The sequence below is a fragment of the Coregonus lavaretus genome (assembly GCF_964263955.1).
Source record: "Coregonus lavaretus genome assembly, contig: HAP1_SCAFFOLD_731, whole genome shotgun sequence".
Taxonomy (NCBI): domain Eukaryota; kingdom Metazoa; phylum Chordata; class Actinopteri; order Salmoniformes; family Salmonidae; genus Coregonus; species Coregonus lavaretus.
The window spans coordinates 90,590-108,657 of record NW_028156703.1 but is presented as its reverse complement, the minus strand read 5'-3'; the positions used below and the strand labels follow the sequence as shown (position 1 = coordinate 108,657).

Sequence of the window (18,068 nt, the reverse complement as noted above, 5' to 3'; positions counted from 1 at the left end):
AGCCGGCTGCAGGAACGACTGCTGAAGAAACTAGGCCAGCACGCACACTCATTCAATTTCACTGTGAGTTCTATAGACTGGCACACAGTACAGCAAAAACACACCAGTTTAAATGACCTGTGAATTCTATAGACTGGCACACTGTACAGCAAAAACACACCCGTTTAAATTACCTGTGAGTTCTATAGACTGGCACACTGTACAGCACAAACACACCCGTTTAAATTACCTGTGAGTGTTTAATTCTGTCTGACTGTGTTGTGTGTGGATGTCTCAGATCCCTCAGAACCTGCCCTGCTCAGTCACTTTACAGCCAGGACCAGAGGACACAGGGAAGGTAAAGAGATCACACACACACACACACACACACACACACACATACAGACATACATACACCCACCCACACACACCCACTCTCCTCTGTTTCCATCTCTCTCTCTCTCTCTCTGTCTCTGTTCAGGCCTGTGGAGTAGACTTTGAGGTCAGAGCCTTCTGCGCCAGGACTGTAGAGGAGAAGATACATAAAAGGTAGACTGTGGACATAAAGGATGCTATGTCCTTTGATTCAGTAATTCAGTGATTTGGTGTGGAGGGTTTGTTCAATTATGGTGTATGTATATACTAGGGTTGGGGTCAATTCCATTTAGATTCCAGTCAATTCAGGAAGTACACTGAAATTCCAATTGCAATTCTCTTCAATGATTTTCAATGAGGAACATTTGGAATTTGAATTTGGTTTAGTTTCTGAATTGACAGGAATTGAAATGGAATTGACCCCAACCCTGGTATGAATATATACTGTACATAGGAACTGTGAGCTGTTGATAATCCTAGTGTTTGAGTGGTTTGTTTTATGGTTATATGGTCTGTCATATGATTGGATGTATGCATGTCTTTTTTTCTCCTATGTGTGATTACAGGAACTCAGTGCGTCTGGTGATCCGTAAGGTGCAGTATGCCCCAGAGAAGCCTGGTCCTCAGCCAATGGTGGAGACAACACGATCCTTCCTCATGTCAGATAGATCCCTACACCTAGAGGCCTCACTGGATAAAGAGGTAGGATACACACACACACACACGGCACCGCTCATTACACCTAGAGGCCTCACTGGAGAAAGAGGTAGGATACACACACACACACACACTCATACGGCACCGCTTATTACACCTAGAGGCCTCACTGGAGAAAGAGGTAGGATACACACACACACACGGCACCGCTCATTACACCTAGAGGCCTCACTGGAAGAAAAGAGGTACACACACATTAATTTGTTAAAAGCGTTCTACAAATAACATTTGATTGATTGATTGGTTATAGCAGATTGATGTTTTGTTGCTAGGCTAGGCTAGGCTATCTATCTATCTATCTATCTATCTATCTATCTATCTATCTATCTATCTATCTATCTATCTATCTATCTATCTATCTATCTATCTATCTATCTATCTATCTATCTATCTATCTATATATCTATCTACAGTGAGCTCCAGAATTATAGGGACAGTGACACATGTTGTTGTTGTTTTGGGTATGATATTTGTGCATCTGTAACTTTCTCACTCATCATTATTCACCATTAATTCAGGATTATCCGTAATCATGGCAGCATCCACATTAATATAGGAGTGTTTAGAAACATATTATATACTTACTTACAATAAAAGTGACTCCAAAATGACACAATACATTATTTACCATTCATTTCTATTGAGCACAGAATAATCTGAAACACAACCAAAACAAACAGCAAATGCATCCAACAAGCAGTAGCGGTGCCTGGGTAAAATCACTAGGGATGCCGAGCCAGAACAAAAAGCCATGTTACTACCTGTGTGTTGTGATAATTGCGTTGTTTGCTCTATAACCTGTTAGTTCATATGCCTTGCGATCATGATATATAGGCCTAAGGATAATAAGAAGACAGTGGCAGAATAAATTCAACCACACCTTTGTTTCATCACAAAACCGGAGAGCAACATCTGTCCGGTGAAGTCCACAAAACATATTGCATGTAACAAACAGTTAAATGACCTACAGCATGGTCAAGCAAGGTAATGTTTCCAACATTTTCGGACTACTAAACGACTATTTATTTAGAACACTGGAGAGTTACCGCAAGTCGCAAGGAAAACATAACCATTTCAACTTCAATATTTCAACATCATCAAATCACCTATGCTTAGTCTAATACAGTGACCACTAAAAGATAACAAAAACAATTTATTCAAATCAACTTAAGCTAAATACATGGCTGTCCATGTTTCTGATTTGTGTGTGTGTGAGTGTGCATTCGTGCAAGTAGAAAAAACATGTTGATTCACCCTACTAGTAGAGAAACGCCAATGCCATCCTCCTCTCTTTCATGTTGACAAAACTGTCTATGACTATCACTCTAAAACGCTTTTATTTTTTGTTGTCCTAGGTTACCTGGCTAAAATGCTTGCTCGCTAACCTAACTTCCTTTCATGGCAAAGTTAGCTAGTTAACATTAGCCTTCTACATCTAGCTACATATTGAACTTCCATCCTCTCAGTTCAGGGGCACAATGTATTTTATGGTTGGATCACAATCGCCGTTATAATCATTTGCCAGTACGGAGAATTAAGTAAAACCACAAGTTCGAATCCCTAACTCCATCCATGGCTAATTTAGGAAAGGGACAATTTTAGCTAGCTAGCTAGCCACCAGAGGACAACAACACAACAAGATGCCACATTTCAAGTTGTTTCTGTCGATGACGTATTTCTCTGTGATAGGAGTGAAGCCAAATCCAAACTGGCTTCCCTTGACACTTTTTTTTGGTGTGCCAGGACCATTCACAGCTGAGCTCACTCAGTTTAGCTCAACCCGGATTGGCTATTATTTTATCCGATATGGATGAAAATACCCTCAAATTAAAGCTGACAGTCAGCACTTTAACCGTATAGTCATTATATCATTTTAAATCCAAGTGCTGGAGTACAGAGCCAAAACAACAAAAAATGTGTCACTGTCCCGATAGTTTTGACCCCCAACCCCTCCCCTTTATCTCTCTTCTTCCCCCTCTCTCTCAGCTCTACTACCATGGAGAGCCTATCAGTGTGAATGTCCATGTGACCAACAACTCCACCAAAACAGTCAAGAGAGTGAAAATTTCAGGTAAGACACACACATGTCCTCAGACCAGGGGGTATAGCGTTATTGGAAACCCACGCTGTTCTGCGGGCAGGCCTGACAGTTTTGACTAGATGCAGTACAGCAGAAGTGACTTTATGCAGCAGGTTAGGATAATTAACGTAGCAGGTTAGGAGAACATGGTTAAGGTTAGGAGAAGGGTTAGGGTTAGCTAAAATGCTAAAATTGTCCCAGACTAGGGCTGTTACGGTGACCGTGTTAATGCCACACCGGCAGTCACGAGTCATGACCGCAGTCAAATTCCACGTGACCGTTGAGTCACAGTAACTAGGCTTCTCCAAAACTGCCCTCTGATGGTCATTAGTAGCCTGCCAAACTTGCTAACGGCCAGTTACTAATGGCCTGGTAATTAACACTCTATTGTCCATCTAATCCACACGTGTCAAACTCATTCCACGGAGGGCCAAGTGTCTGCGGGTGCTCCTCTCTTGTACTTGATTGATGAATTAAGGTCACTAATTAGTAAGGAACTCTGTACACCTGGTCGTCTAGGTCTTAGTTAAAAGGAAAAACAAAACCCCAAAACCCACAGACACTAGGTCCTCACTAGGTCCTCACTAGGCCCACACAAGGTCCTCACTAGAACCACACTAGGTCCTCACTAGTTCCTCACTAGGCCCACACAAGGTCCTCACTAGAACCACACTAGGTCCTCACTAGGCCCACACTAGGTCCTCACTAGGTCCTCACTAGGTCCTCACTAGGCCCACACTAGGTCCTCACTAGGTCCTCACTAGGCCCACACTAGGTCCTCACTAGGCCCACACTAGGCCCACACTAGGTCCTCACTAGGCCCTCCATGGAATGTGCTTGACACCCCTAGTCACGCTGACATCAATGCAATCGAAAATCAAATCAAACAGTTCATGAGAGACCTGGCATTCAGAGTTTGAGCGGAATAGGATCAGCTGTTGCGCAGCGAGAGAGCTGGTTGATGCATGGAATTAAATAAGTGTTCCAATAAGCACATGTTGCTCAACATTTCTATAGGCTATGCTATGCAATTGCGTGAGAAAACAGAGTTTTGATGACCTCTATTAAAAAGAGGAGGATCCCATCAGCTTTCTATAGGCTAGGCCTACTATATTTATTAATCAACTTTCCTAATATTGAGCACATTGCTTTGCACATTCATTTTTTTGTGGACTTTTTAAAACCATAGTCGCAAGCATCATGTAGCCTAGCCCATAGGCCTATATGTTTTGATAAGGTTTGGATCACAACTAAAGTGGCCAAATAACCTAGGTCCCCTGGAACAGGGTTGGAGAGCCCATAGCCTACAGAGCCTAGTGAAACATATGTTCTTATTACGCAATCGGGTGTGAAAACAGAGTTTTGACTGACCACTATTTAAAAGAGGATTCCAGCTTTCTCATGTTGCAATACTTATAACTTAATTCTTCAAATTAACTACATTAATCTTCTTTACAACCGGTGTAGCCTACCTGGCTTATTAAAAACGTAACCGCGGGAAGTGCTTCCTCCATTTGCTATTCAAGTGCTATGAATAACATATTTTTTTGTGGGCTAAAGTTCTAAATGAAAAATAATTCCACACATTTAATAGTAGGCTGTATGTAAAGACCAGATTACATTGAGAATAGTCTGATGGGTGAGAATATTATCAAGTGATTGTCAAATTGTGAAAGAGAGACTGATGAAGTGTGTGCAGCCTGCGCAAAAAGCAGAGCACATACATGCCTTTCATGCAACTTTTTTCAGATCATCATTAGAGTTGCATCATGCAGCCTTAGAATATATAAAAAAAATTAAACATACAGCCCAACAGTTGTATCACAACTAAAGTTGCATAAATAACTCTAAATTAAGCGTACAAGATGACCTGTTTCAAATGATCACTTTGTTAACTTCTCAACACAGAAAAGTGTGAACTCCCTCAGAATCGTTTCGGAAAAAGATCCTTTCTATTTTATTCAGCTATCTTCAATTCTTCTTACTATAAAATAATATAAAATAATGCCTTGGGAATTCTAAGCAAATCTCGTCTGCTAAATGAACTAGTGTAGCCCACAGCCATGTGGCATAGCCAGATCAGGGCCTAACATAAGGACAACTCAGAATATGCTATTCTGTTCTTCTGAAATGGGCTACATTTTCTTCTTAAATGTAGATGTTCCAAAGGTCGACATCAGTGGTTTGTAAGCTTGTAGGCTATGAAGCCCAGAGATGCTAAAGCATGTGTTTATGTTAATTAGTTAATTAACGGTCAATTACCGTGAGACCGGCAGTTATTTGCATGACAGTTACTGGCCGAAAGAAATTCCTGACCACCACAGCTCTATCCCAGACGTGACTCGAACAGATAGCCTCAACCAGGCCTGCTCTCAGAACAGCCTTTGTTTCCAATAACGCGATTCTGCTCAGACCAGACTAGAGATAGATGGTTGATATGCAGAACTACTTAACACACAGGGTTGTATGGGTATGCTTCCTGTCCCTCTCTCTCCTACAGTGTGTCTGTGTTTTCCTGCTGTGTTAACCCTCTCTGTCTCCCCTGCTGCAGTTCGCCAGTATGCTGACATCTGTCTGTTCAGTACGGCTCAGTACAAGTGTCCTGTTGCACAGGAAGAGGCAGAGTGAGTCCCCTTCTCTCCATCCCTGTACCCTTCTATCCAGACCTCTCTCTCTCTCTCTCTCTCTCTCTCTCTCTCTCTCTCTCTCTCTCTCTCTCCATCCCTGTACCCTTCTATCCAGACCTCTCTCTCTCTCTCTCTCTCTCTCTCTCTCTCTCTCTCTCTCTCTCTCTCTCCATCCCTGTACCCTTCTACCCAGACCTCTCTCTCTCTCTCTCTCTCTCTCTCTCTCTCTCTCTCTCTCTCTCTCTGTCTCTCTCTCTCTCTCTCTCTCTCTCTCTCCATCCCTGTACCCTTCTATCCAGACCTCTCTCTCTCTCTCTCTCTCTCTCTCTCTCTCTCTTTCTCTCTCTCTCTCTCTCTCTCTCTCTCACTCTCTCTCCATCCCTGTACCCTTCTCTTCCTCCTTCTCCTCTTCTTTCTCTCTCTCACAGAGGAGACACAGAGACACAGAGACACAGAGAGAGAGAGAGAGAGAGAGAGAGAGAGAGAGAGAGAGAGAGCGAGAGAGAGAGAGAGAGAGAGAGAGAAAATATATTGGCTGAATGCAGACAGGTTGTGTGGCCAAACAGATACTCACTCTCAGTACTTTTTTTCTTATTTTGTTATATTATTTCTGCATACCTTCTACCCTCATATTGTATGACCCTTTATGACATCACCCCACGTACAATACCCTCCAGCCCCCCTTTCTGCTGTCACTGCCATGCCAGAATACCCCTCTCCTGCCCGGCCACCCCCCACCTAACACCCTCTCAGCGACCCCAGGCAACCTCATCTCATCCCTGTCTAGTAACATCACAGCCCCTTGTCCCCTTGTTATGACATCTTAGTCAGTGTTCTCTCCCCCTGTACTGTAGTTTTACAGGTGACTGATGTAGTTCTGCACAGATGTGACACCTACAAAAAGTCTGTGGGCCGCGCCTCCGACCGGTGAGTAGAGGAAGAGCGACTGGCTAGGCCTCGACCCAAATGGCCGTCCATGACGTAACCCCCAGAGCTCCCAGACCTCCCCACAACCCCAGTACCTGGCTTGGTTTCGGCCCACCAAAACTTTCCATCATGGCCTAAATCGAGATCCCCAGCCTCACACCCTGATAATTATCCTCCTGGTCCCCCCTTATCCAGTCCTCCTCAAGAAGCCGCTGGCCCCAAAACCCAATTGCCTTTCTCCCAGCCCAGTCCCCTTCAATGCCCTCTCCCTCCCTGTTCCAGCCTCTCACAGATCATATGTTTTCCTCTCTTCTTTCATTACTGCTTCGCGAGCGTTGTGGATGCCTATACAAGAGTGAGTAGGAACCCATCACATATGAAATAAATCATTTTCTATCTCTCTCACCGCCACAGTGACCAGGTGTCCCCCAGCAGTACGTTCTGTAAGGTGTACACCCTGATCCCAATGCTCACCAACAACCGAGAGAAGAGAGGCCTGGCTCTGGACGGCAAGCTGAAGCACGAAGACACCAACCTGGCCTCCAGCACCATGTAAGAGACTAGAGAAACACATAGATTACATCACATTACATACACACACATATTAGAGAGAGAGAGAGAGAGAGAGAGAGAGAGAGAGAGAGAGATGGAGAGAGAGAGAGAGAGAAGAAGAGAGAGATAGAGAGAGAGAGAGAAGAGAGAGAGAGAGAGAGAGAGAGAGAGGAGAGAGAGAGAGAGAGAGAGAGAGAGAGAGAGAGAGAGAGAGAGAGAGAGAGAGAGAGAGAGAGAGAGAGAGAACTTCCTCATATCTAGGTTGTGACTAGATGGAGTACAGCAATGGAGGAAGTTACTTTCGTAGCAGGTTAGAGAGCATTTTATCTAACCCTAACCCTTTTCCTAACCTTATAACCTAATTCTCCTAACCTGCTAAGAACAATTCACTTCCGTCCATAGCTGTATACCATTTAGTCAAAACCTCATATACATGCCTGCAGCTGTCCTCCTGTCTCTATCTGTTGTGTTAGTTTAATGTGTCTGGTTCTGTTTGATGTGTTCCAGAGTGAAAGGATGTGTCAATAAGGAGGTTCTGGGTACCTGGTGTCCTACAGAGTCAAGGTCAAACTAGTGGTGTCCCTGGGAGGGATATGTTACACACACACACACACACACAACACATTCACAGACACGGTCAAACTAGTGTTATCCGCGGAGGGTACATTGCATCTTGGCTCCTACACACACGTCTAACATAATTTATGAAGTGGTTGTAAGTGATCGTTCTCCACCTGGATTACACTGGAATGTTTTCTGAGTATCAGTCCATCTCTGCCTAATGTTTGTTCTGGCACAGCCTCCATCGTTACTGTGTGTGCTCTGTACAGGGACGTGTCGGTGGAGCTGCCTTTTGTCCTGATGCACCCCAAACCCTCTGACCTACCCATCTCCAGACCATCATTCAGGTACAGACCAATGTGTGCTTAATAGAGAAAAATATGTTTTAGAAAGGTATTTTTGCGGGGATATTTACCTGTTTGAAATGTCATTACTTTCACCCACAGTCGTCCCAGAAACAGATGCCCCTGTGGACAGTAACCTGATAGAGTTTGAGACAAAGTAAAGAGAGAAGGAGTTTGTGTGTCTCAAATTTAAATGTAACCTTGTTTGTGAACACAATGTAATCCCTTTATCCCCCCTCCCTTCATCCCCCCTCTCTTCATCCCCCTCCCTTCATCCCCCCTCCCTTCATCCCCCCTCTCTTCATCTCCCTCCCTTCATCCCCCTCCTTCATCCCCCCTCTCTTCATCCCCCTCCCTTCATCCCCCTCCCTTCATCCCCTCCCTTCATCCCCCTCCCTTAATCCCCCCTCCCTTCATCCCCCCTCCCTTCATCCCCCTCCTCTTCATCCCCCCTCCTTTCATCCCCCTCCCTTCATCTCCCCTCTCTTCATCCCCCCTCCCTTCATCCCCCTCCCTTCATCCCCCTCCCTTCATCCCCCCTCCCTTTATCCCCCCTCTTCTCCCCCTCCCTTTATCCCCCCTCCCTTCATCCCCCCCCTTCATCCCCCCTCCCTTCTCCCCCTCTCTTCATCCCCCCTCCCTTCATCCCCCCTCCCTTCATCCCCCCTCCCTTCATCCCCCCTCCTCTCTCTGTCAGTAATTTCTCTCAGGATGATGACTTTGTGTTCGAGGACTTTGCCCGTCTGCGGCTGAAAGGAATGAAGGATGATAAGGATGAGGATGACCACTTCTGCTAGCTCTCCCTCCCCCAGGACCATGCACCTGAACCTGGGGAGAGGTGCTAGGCGAGTCCTGTTCTCGTGTTGTCTCCAGGCCAGTAGGCTCAACTTCAGAAAGGGGAGCAGGGGCACTCATATATATGACATTTTTCAATCCTCCCCCTTCTTCTTTCTTGTACATCTTTGATGGCATTTTCCATTTCTACTCCTTAGTTTGTCACGCCTTTTGTTTGAGAAACAGAGAGAAGAGAGATGAAACAGATGAGAGAGAGATGGAGAGATTTATAGGAGTAAAGAGTCGACAGTCACTGTTTTAGGAAATCATTCTATATGTTTTGGATCCATTCTTTAATTCAGGGTTGATCGTCTATGTTCTATATGTTCTAAAGGTCCCAGCTTTATAAGAAGCGGGCAGACAGACAGATACAGTGAGGGAAAAAAGTATTTGATCCCCTGCTGATTTTGTACGTTTGCCCACTGACAAAGACATGATCAGTCTATAATTTTAATGGTAGGTTTATTTCAACAGTGAGAGACCGAATAACAATAAAAAAATCCAGAAAAAACGCATGTCAAAAATGTTATAAATTGATTTGCATTTTAATGAGGGAAATAAGTATTTGACCCTCTGCAAAACATGACTTAGTACTTGGTGGCAAAACCCTTGTTGGCAATCACAGAGGTCAGACGTTTCTTGTAGTTGGCCACCAGGTTTGCACATATCTCAGGAGGGATTTTGTCCCACTCCTCTTTGCAGATCTTCTCCAAGTCATTAAGGTTTCGAGGCTGACGTTTGACAACTCGAACCTTCAGCTCCCTCCACAGATTTTCTATGGGATTAAGGTCTGGAGACTGGCTAGGCCACTCCAGGACCTTAATGTGCTTCTTCTTGAGCCACTCCTTTGTTGCCTTGGCCGTGTGTTTTGGGTCATTGTCATGCTGGAATACCCATCCACGACCCATTTTCAATGCCCTGGCTGAGGGAAGGAGGTTCTCACCCAAGATTTGACGGTACATGGCCCCGTCCATCGTCTCTTTGATGCTGTGAAGTTGTTCTGTCCCCTTAGCAGAAAAACACCCCCAAAGCATAATGTTTCCACCTCCATGTTTGATGGTGGGGATGGTGTTTTTGGGTCATAGGCAGCATTCCTCCTCCTCCAAACACGGCGAGTTGAGTTGATGCCAAAGAGCTCGATTTTGGTCTCATCTGACCACAACACTTTCACCCAGTTCTCCTCTGAATTATTCAGATGTTCATTGGCAAACTTCAGACGGGCCTGTATATGTGCTTTCTTGAGCAGGGGGACCTTGCGGGCGCTGCAAGATTTCAGTCCTTCACGGCGTAGTGTGTTACCAATTGTTTTCTTGGTGACTATGGTCCCAGCTGCCTTGAGATCATTGACAAGATCCTCCCGTGTAGTTCTGGGCTGATTCCTCACCGTTCTCATGATCATTGCAACTCCACGAGGTGAGATCTTGCATGGAGCCCCAGGCCGAGGGAGATTGACAGTTCTTTTGTGTTTCTTCCATTTGCGAATAATCGCACCAACTGTTGTCACTTTCTCACCAAGCTGCTTGGCGATGGTCTTGTAGCCCATTCCAGCCTTGTGTAGGTCTACAACCTTGTCCCTGACATCCTTGGAGAGCTCTTTGGTCTTGGCCATGGTGGAGAGTTTGGAATCTGATTGATTGATTGCTTCTGTGGACAGGTGTCTTTTATACAGGTAACAAGCTGAGATTAGGAGCACTCCCTTTAAGAGTGTGCTCCTAATCTCAGCTCGTTACCTGTATAAAAGACACATGGGAGCCAGAAAAAATCCTGATTGAGAGGGGGTCAAATACTTATTTCCCTCATTAAAATGCTAATCAATTTATAAAAATTTTGACATACGTTTTTCTGGATTTTTTTGTTGTTATTCTGTCTCTCACTGTTCAAATAAACCTATCATTACAATTATAGACTGATCATTTCTTTGTCAGTGGGCAAACGTACAAAATCAGCAGGGGATCAAATACTTTTTTCCCTCACTGTATACGTTTGTCATTATTTACAGGATTGAATACCATGTACCTAGGGTTGCAAAATTCCCAGGTTTTCCAGAAATTCTGGTCAGAGGGATTTCCTGATTATTCTCTCCTGATTCCGGAATCTTCCAAACGGGATTTCTGGGAAAACCTGGGAATTTTTAGGAAAGTTTTGGGAATTTTGCAATCCTACATGTAACTTTAATGTACAGGACTACATTGCTGCACAACTACTTAGAGGGAACATGAGTTTAATAGTTTATGCAATTACATTGTTATAACCAGTTATTACACAGTAATTACATTGTTATTATGCTACTATTATTATTAGTATTACCCCTTTACCTTATCCTTAACACCCATTGTACCCAATATGTAATAATAACTCAATACTTTACCCATTATGGCAAGATTACATATCGTCACGGTGAGGGAGTGAGTGTGTATGTGTAGTGTGTGTGTGAAGTGCACTTACAGTGAGGGTGTGAGTGTGATGCATTCAGTGTGAGGATGCAGGTGATCGTATGTACAGACACTGTTAGGGACTACATAGGAGACTTCAAGCAGCGAAACCTACACACACACACACACACACACACACACACACAGACATACACCCTACATGCAGCGGATGCCATGAACACGATAAATAACAATTATTTTACGTTTATGATTTGCCAAAAGTGGTTTTCTTGGTAGGTCAGGTGGCAGTTTGATCGAACCCAACTGTCAATAAGATTCGGGCTCATGTCTATGACGATAGCCTACTGGGCCAATTGTGCTGATCTAGGATCAGGTCCCCCCTGTCAATATAATCTTATTCATTTTGATCAACCAGGCCAAAACTAATTCTAGATCAGCCAAGGATATTTTTTGACAGCTCACAAAGGGTGCCCCCTGGTGTGTGAAAAGCTGCAGTCTTCTGCAGGTCTATCAATAGAGTCTTTAAAGGAGGTTGAAGGTGGAAGTTTCCCCCTCCACTGATACAGGGTCAGATTATATTGGTGTAGGGCAGCGGTTCCCTAACTTGGTCCTCGGGACCCAAAGGGGTACATGTTTTGTTTCTTGCCCTAACGCTACACAGCTGATTCAAATGATCAAAGCTTGATGATTAGTTGAGTATTTGAATCAGCTGTGGAGTGCTAGGGCAAAAAACAAAACTTGCACCCAGGGTAGGGTGGGCCCCAGGACTGAGTTTGGGAAACCCTGTTGTAGGGTAATCTGATCAAGTGTGCTAAATTTAACATTGACCAACCTCTTAAACCTACCAGCATCCAACTTTAGCCTCAATCTTCAGAATCACCAATGTAGGGAGCAGGGGAACTAGGGAATGGGAGGGAGGGAGGGAGGGAGGGAGGGAGGGAGGGAGGGAGGGAGGGAGGGAGGGAGGGAGGGAGGGAAATTATTGGAGAAAAATATATTTTATTTTTGTTGTAATAATCGCCAGAGATATATGCGGACTTAAATGTTGCCATTATTTGTATTGTATTCTTAAGACATTGTTTTATTTTTTATTATTAAAAAGTCATAGGTGATATGAACTAACGCTGCTGTATTCTCCCAACTGCTGTAAATATTAATACTGTTCAGTTCAACTCAACAGCCAATAGGAGTTCGCTATAGAACACTGCAGTCCAATGACCAAGCACAGTTTATAGGACAATCTGTCACAGAATCCCCAATCCAGGTCCTCAAGGACCTCTTCGTATGCTGGTCTTAGTTCTGAAACAGTTTCAGTCAGTTAACTTAGAAGGATCTATAAACTTAATTTAAACATACTTCATCAATTGAATGTTGTTTCATAAGTCCACGTTAAGTTTGATAAATAAATTCCGTTTTGAATTGTATAGGAAACCAGAATAACCAGGGTCCTCTCGGGACCAGGATATGGAAAGATGGGTTACTACTGTAGAATCTAGATTCTAGGCACTTCATAGGATATTACAGAGGAGTACATTGCAGTCAGTTATGGGTATACTGTATGTCTATAAAGGTGTGTAGGTGCAGAATTAAGGTAGATAGGGAGGATTGATTGATCGATTGACACTCGGCTCATTTATCAGATTGGAAATCACTGTGTTTGATCAGGTTATAGATTTATATAACATAAAAGGTGAAAAGTATCCACCTAATGTACCGTTTCAAAGAGGGACAAGCTTCAGCTACGGCAAGCCAAGATGAACAAATGACTAAGCCAGCAAATGCAATGTAACAACACTGATCACCTCTTCTTATGAGAAGTGTTGAATTGTTTAGGCTTTAGATTGTAGCCATCGCCATTTTGGTTCAATGACAATAATGTTTTTTCTTAACATTAAATGTGTGGCCTCATTCAACTTGTGTAAACCCATTAACAACTGTCCATGGTTAACGAGGTTTATATTGATGGTCACGTTAACGAACAATGTTGCACATTAGTTGGTTTTTACCCCTTTGAATCCACCATACTGTTACTAACTCCCAGAGGATGACGTCATAGGCTGAGGTTGTAAACAGGGTTTAATCATAGAAATATAATTTCTAGAATTGACATCCCCATTCAAGTCATGTTTATTTCCCTTGTAGTAATTATATTTATATGGGTGTGATGATGTCAGTCACAACACACTAATCATGACGCTTCACAGTTAGGTTATAAAGGTTCATAAGAAGGTAATAAATCTCATACTCTGTTCATGTTATGAATGGATCAACGCATGGCATTCTAAAAATGCAATGTCTTAAAACAATATGAACAATTTAGTGATATTTGTGATATAGAACTTTTAGAGCCTCCAGAAACTCTCTTAGGGACCATGTAAATGTTACAATGAGCTTTTTTGTATTTAAAGTGGCCTCTTATGAAGCGGTATAATGCCTTATGAACCTTCATAGCACCCTTATAAACAGCCATAAAGGATGATGAAACGGTAAAAGAAATAAGGCATGAAAGCCTGTCATATATTGATAATGTCACAGCTAAGGGGGCCTCTTGTGCCTGCTTTAATATACAGCTACATCATGTTTTATGACTGCATCATAAGATGCTATGAATGTTTATAAGGCATTATAAGACTTTGCAAGAGACCACTTCAGGTAGTAGTGTTACCAACTTTTCCTTTGTAAATCTGAATGGTGATTGTCCTCGTCGGTCTGTAAACCAGTCAAGTGTAGAGAAAAACAAAAAACTTAAAGTGGGAGTCCAGTATTTCACAACTTAACCATGGATTAGTTTCCCATAGAATACTCAGTAAAATACTGAACTTCCCCTTTAAAAACAAAGATCTTCTCTTTTAGTTCCCCTCCACCTTAGTTGAGGTATCCATGGAAACGCACGGAATCATGTTGGTTTGTAGACTATTGTGTAACTATTGAGTCCGAATTTTATTTTAAGGACAATTTTAAGCTACTACAACTATTACTACTACTAAAATTGAGATTCATAGAGAACTATACTTAAATGCTACCTGATAATGTAATTAATTCACAGATAAAGTAAGACAAAGTATATTGTTAAGGAAACCAAGATACTGTATAAGCAATATGTTATTTTAGTCAATAAAATTGAACAAAATCATAATGGGGAAAAAAATTTGAAAAGATTATAAAATGTTTAAAAACATTGGAGAATATATGTCGCTTCTTTATTTTGTACTGCATTTTAGAAAATGTAAAAAATAAAAAACAGTTAACATACAAAACAGGTCTCAGTCTGTTTATTTGTTAGTGTGTGTACTGTCTGTGTGTATAAAATATAAATGAATATATCAAACAAATAGGGTAATGTAATGAAACACAAACTTTAATACAAAACATAGCCAGATACATTTTCTGACTAATATCATATAAAAAACAAACAAAAAATAAAAATATTTCATTCCCCACCTCTCTTCAGCAGGTGGTGCTAACACACTACGGTGACAACAAGCGATGGAAATGTCCACCTACAGCGCTCTCCCGACCATCGTTCTGGTGTGTGTTTTCTCTCAGGGTTGTGGATCCAGCATGACTTCGCAGGTGCGTCCCAGCTCTCCCAGTTTGACCCTGGCGTACTCTGCTCTGTTCAGGGCCATCTGACAGTCCTTCCTAGCTGAGTATGTGGAGCCTTCGTGGGGCTGGCCTGTGGCAACCTGCAGGAGAGAGAGAGAGAAGGCAGTGTGTGAAAGGGAGAAATGTAAGTGTTCAGTTAGGTGAATGTGTGCCGTTCTGGCTCGCAGAATGCTACACTACTAGGTGAATGTGGACCGTTCTGGCGCGCAGAAGGCTACACTACTAGGTGAATGTGGACCGTTCTGGCTTGCAGAAGGCTACACTACTAGGTGAATGTGGAACGTTCTGGCTTGCAGAAGGCTACACTACTAGGTGAATGTGGAACGTTCTGGCGCGCAGAAGGCTACACTACTAGGTGAATGTGGGCCGTTCTGGAGCGCAGAAGGCTACACTACTAGGTGAATGTGGAACGTTCTGGAGCGCAGAAGGCTACACTACTAGGTGAATGTGGACCGTTCTGGCTTGCAGAAGGCTACACTACTAGGTGAATGTGGACCGTTCTGGCGCGCAGAAGGCTACACTACTAGGTGAATGTGGAACGTTCTGGAGCGCAGAAGGCTACACTACTAGGTGAATGTGGAACGTTCTGGCTTGCAGAAGGCTACACTACTAGGTGAATGTGGAACGTTCTGGCTTGCAGAAGGCTACACTACTAGGTGAATGTGAAATATGCATAACTTTGATGTAGAAAGAAACCTATGCTCCTACTGTACTTAGAAAAGCCAGTAGGCTGTAGTGTAGTCACATGATGAGAGCCATATCTACACTGGCAAGTTCAGTTCCCGGCATGTTTGTGTCAGTCTGTGTGTCAAATCAAATCAAATTTGGCCACATGCGCCGATTACAACAGGTGCAGACATTACAGTGAAATGCTTACTTACAGCCCTTAACCAACAGTGCATTTATTTTTAATAAAAAAGTAAAATAAAACAACAACAAAAAAGTGTTGTGAAAAAAAGAGCAGAAGTAAAATAAAATAACAGTAGGGAGGCTATATATACAGGGGGGTACCGGTGCAGAGTCAATGTGCGGGGGCACCGGCTAGTTGAGGTAGTTCAAGTAATATGTACATGTGGGTAGAGTTAAAGTGACTATGCATAAATAATTAACAGAGTAGTAGCAGCGTAAAAAGATGGGGCGGGGTGGGGGCAGTGCAAATAGTCCGGGTAGCCATGATTAGCTGTTCAGGAGTCTTATGGCTTGGGGGTAGAAGCTGTTGAGAAGTATTTTGTACCTAGACTTGGCACTCCGGTACCGCTTGCCGTGCGGTAGCAGAGAACAGTCTATGACTAGGGTGGCTGGAGTCTTTGACAATTTTGAGGGCCTTCCTCTGTGTGTGTCTGTCTCTTCTTTTTTTTTATTTCACCTTTATTTAACCAGGTAAGCCAGTTGAGAACAAGTTCTCATTTACAACTGCGACCTGGCCAAGATAAAGCAAAGCAGTGCGATAAAAACAACACAGAGTTACATATGGGGTAAAAAACATAAAGTCAAGAATACAACAGAAAATATATATACAGTGTGTGCAAATGTAGCAAGTTATGGAGGTAAGGCAATAAATAGGCTATAGTGCAAAATAATTACAATAGTATTAACACTGGAATGCTAGATGTGCAAGAGATTATGTGCAAATAGAGATACTGGGGTGCAAAAGAGCAAAATAAATAACAATATAGGGATGAGGTAGTTGGGTGGGCTAATTTTAGATGGGCTGTGTACAGGTGCAGTGATCGGTAAGGTGCTCTGACAACTGATGCTTAAAGTTAGTGAGGGAGATAAGAGTCTCCAGCTTCAGAGATTTTTGCAATTCGTTCCAGTCATTGGCAGCAGAGAACTGGAAGGAATGGCGGCCAAAGGAGGTGTTGGCTTTGGGGATGACCAGTGAGATATACCTGCTGGAGCGCAGACTACAGGTGGGTGTTGCTATGGTGACCAATGAGCTAAGATAAGGCGGGGATTTGCCTAGCAGTGATTTATAGATGGCCTGGAGCCAGTGGGTTTGGCGACGAACATGTAGTGAGGACCAGCCAACAAGAGCGTACAGGTCACAGTGGCGGGTAGTATATGGGGCTTTGGAGACAAAACGGATGGCACTGTGATAGACTACATCGAATTTGCTGAGTAGAGTGTTCTTATTCTCCATGGACTTTACAGTGTCCCAAAACTTTTTGGAGTTAGTGCTACAGGATGCAAATTTCTGTTTGAAAAAGTTTGCCTTTGCTTTCCTGACTGCTTGTGTATATTGGTTCCTATCTTCCCTGAAAAGTTGCACATCGCGGGGGCTATTTGATGCTAATGCAGTACGCCACAGGATGTTTTTGTGCTGGTCAAGGGCAGTCAAGTCTGAGGAGAACCAGGGGCTATATCGGTTCTTAGTTCTGTATTTTTTGAATGGGGCATGTTTATTTAAGATTGAGAGGAAATTACTTTTAAGGAACAACCAGGCATCCTCTACTGACGGAATGAGATCTATATCCATCCAGGATACCTGGGCCAGGTCAATTAGGAAGGTCTTTATCCTACCTGTGTGAGGTATTTGATCTGTGAGCTGAGTTCAGTCTCCACTCTGTTGACCGAGACAGTAAACTGACTAAGCTGTCTGTCCAGGAAACTGGCGTTGTGCTTGTCTTTAGACAGCTCCAACACGATGTTACCTAGAGGAGAGGAACACAGTAAACAGTATTAGGCCTATGTATTTACATATTGATACTGGCATTGTGCTTGTCTTAAACAACTCCAGGCGATGTTACCTGCAGTGGGAATATATACCTAACTAGGTATGTGTTTCTTATTACAGAGTATTTGAACTGTTGTTGCTGCTGGTAGGGATATACAGTAAGTAGCTACTAACCGGCGCACTGCAGAATCGTTGCAACTTGATTCTCAACCTCCTCCAAAGCTCGCAGTCGGTCATTCGCCATCACTTTCACTCACTGGGAGTAATAAAAGCAGACAAACGAATATTCCCAGAAGCGGCTACGGCACACTATCGTAGCTAACAGGTTGTTCACGTTAACTCAATGCATTAATCCAAAATGCTGCCAAACTCATGCATGTCAAAACCACACACTAC

The 18,068-nt window shown here is 43.2% G+C and overlaps 1 protein-coding gene and 1 pseudogene across 2 annotated transcripts in view; one reads left to right on the top strand and one right to left on the bottom strand.

The window, feature by feature from the left end:
- LOC311126060 (arrestin red cell-like) overlaps nt 1–9,151 on the top strand; it is a 13,439-nt pseudogene extending 4,288 nt beyond the window's left edge. Inside the window, exons 2-12 of the transcript in view lie at nt 3–63; nt 278–337; nt 461–528; nt 921–1,056; nt 3,058–3,142; nt 5,703–5,775; nt 7,120–7,257; nt 7,765–7,847; nt 8,088–8,165; nt 8,265–8,319; nt 8,860–9,151. The product of the transcript in view is annotated as an arrestin red cell-like (transcript). The remainder of the gene's footprint in view (nt 1–2; nt 64–277; nt 338–460; nt 529–920; nt 1,057–3,057; nt 3,143–5,702; nt 5,776–7,119; nt 7,258–7,764; nt 7,848–8,087; nt 8,166–8,264; nt 8,320–8,859) is intronic.
- A 5,575-nt stretch (nt 9,152–14,726) lies between these two features.
- On the bottom strand, nt 14,727–18,068 carry LOC311126064 (mediator of RNA polymerase II transcription subunit 11-like). Its single transcript, XM_084200086.1, has 3 exons — nt 17,847–18,068; nt 17,519–17,649; nt 14,727–15,075 (listed from the first exon to the last, which is right to left on the bottom strand). The coding sequence occupies exons 1-3, from the start codon at nt 17,914–17,916 to the stop codon at nt 14,932–14,934; spliced, it is 345 nt and encodes a 114-aa protein (XP_084056212.1). The 5' UTR covers nt 17,917–18,068; the 3' UTR covers nt 14,727–14,931.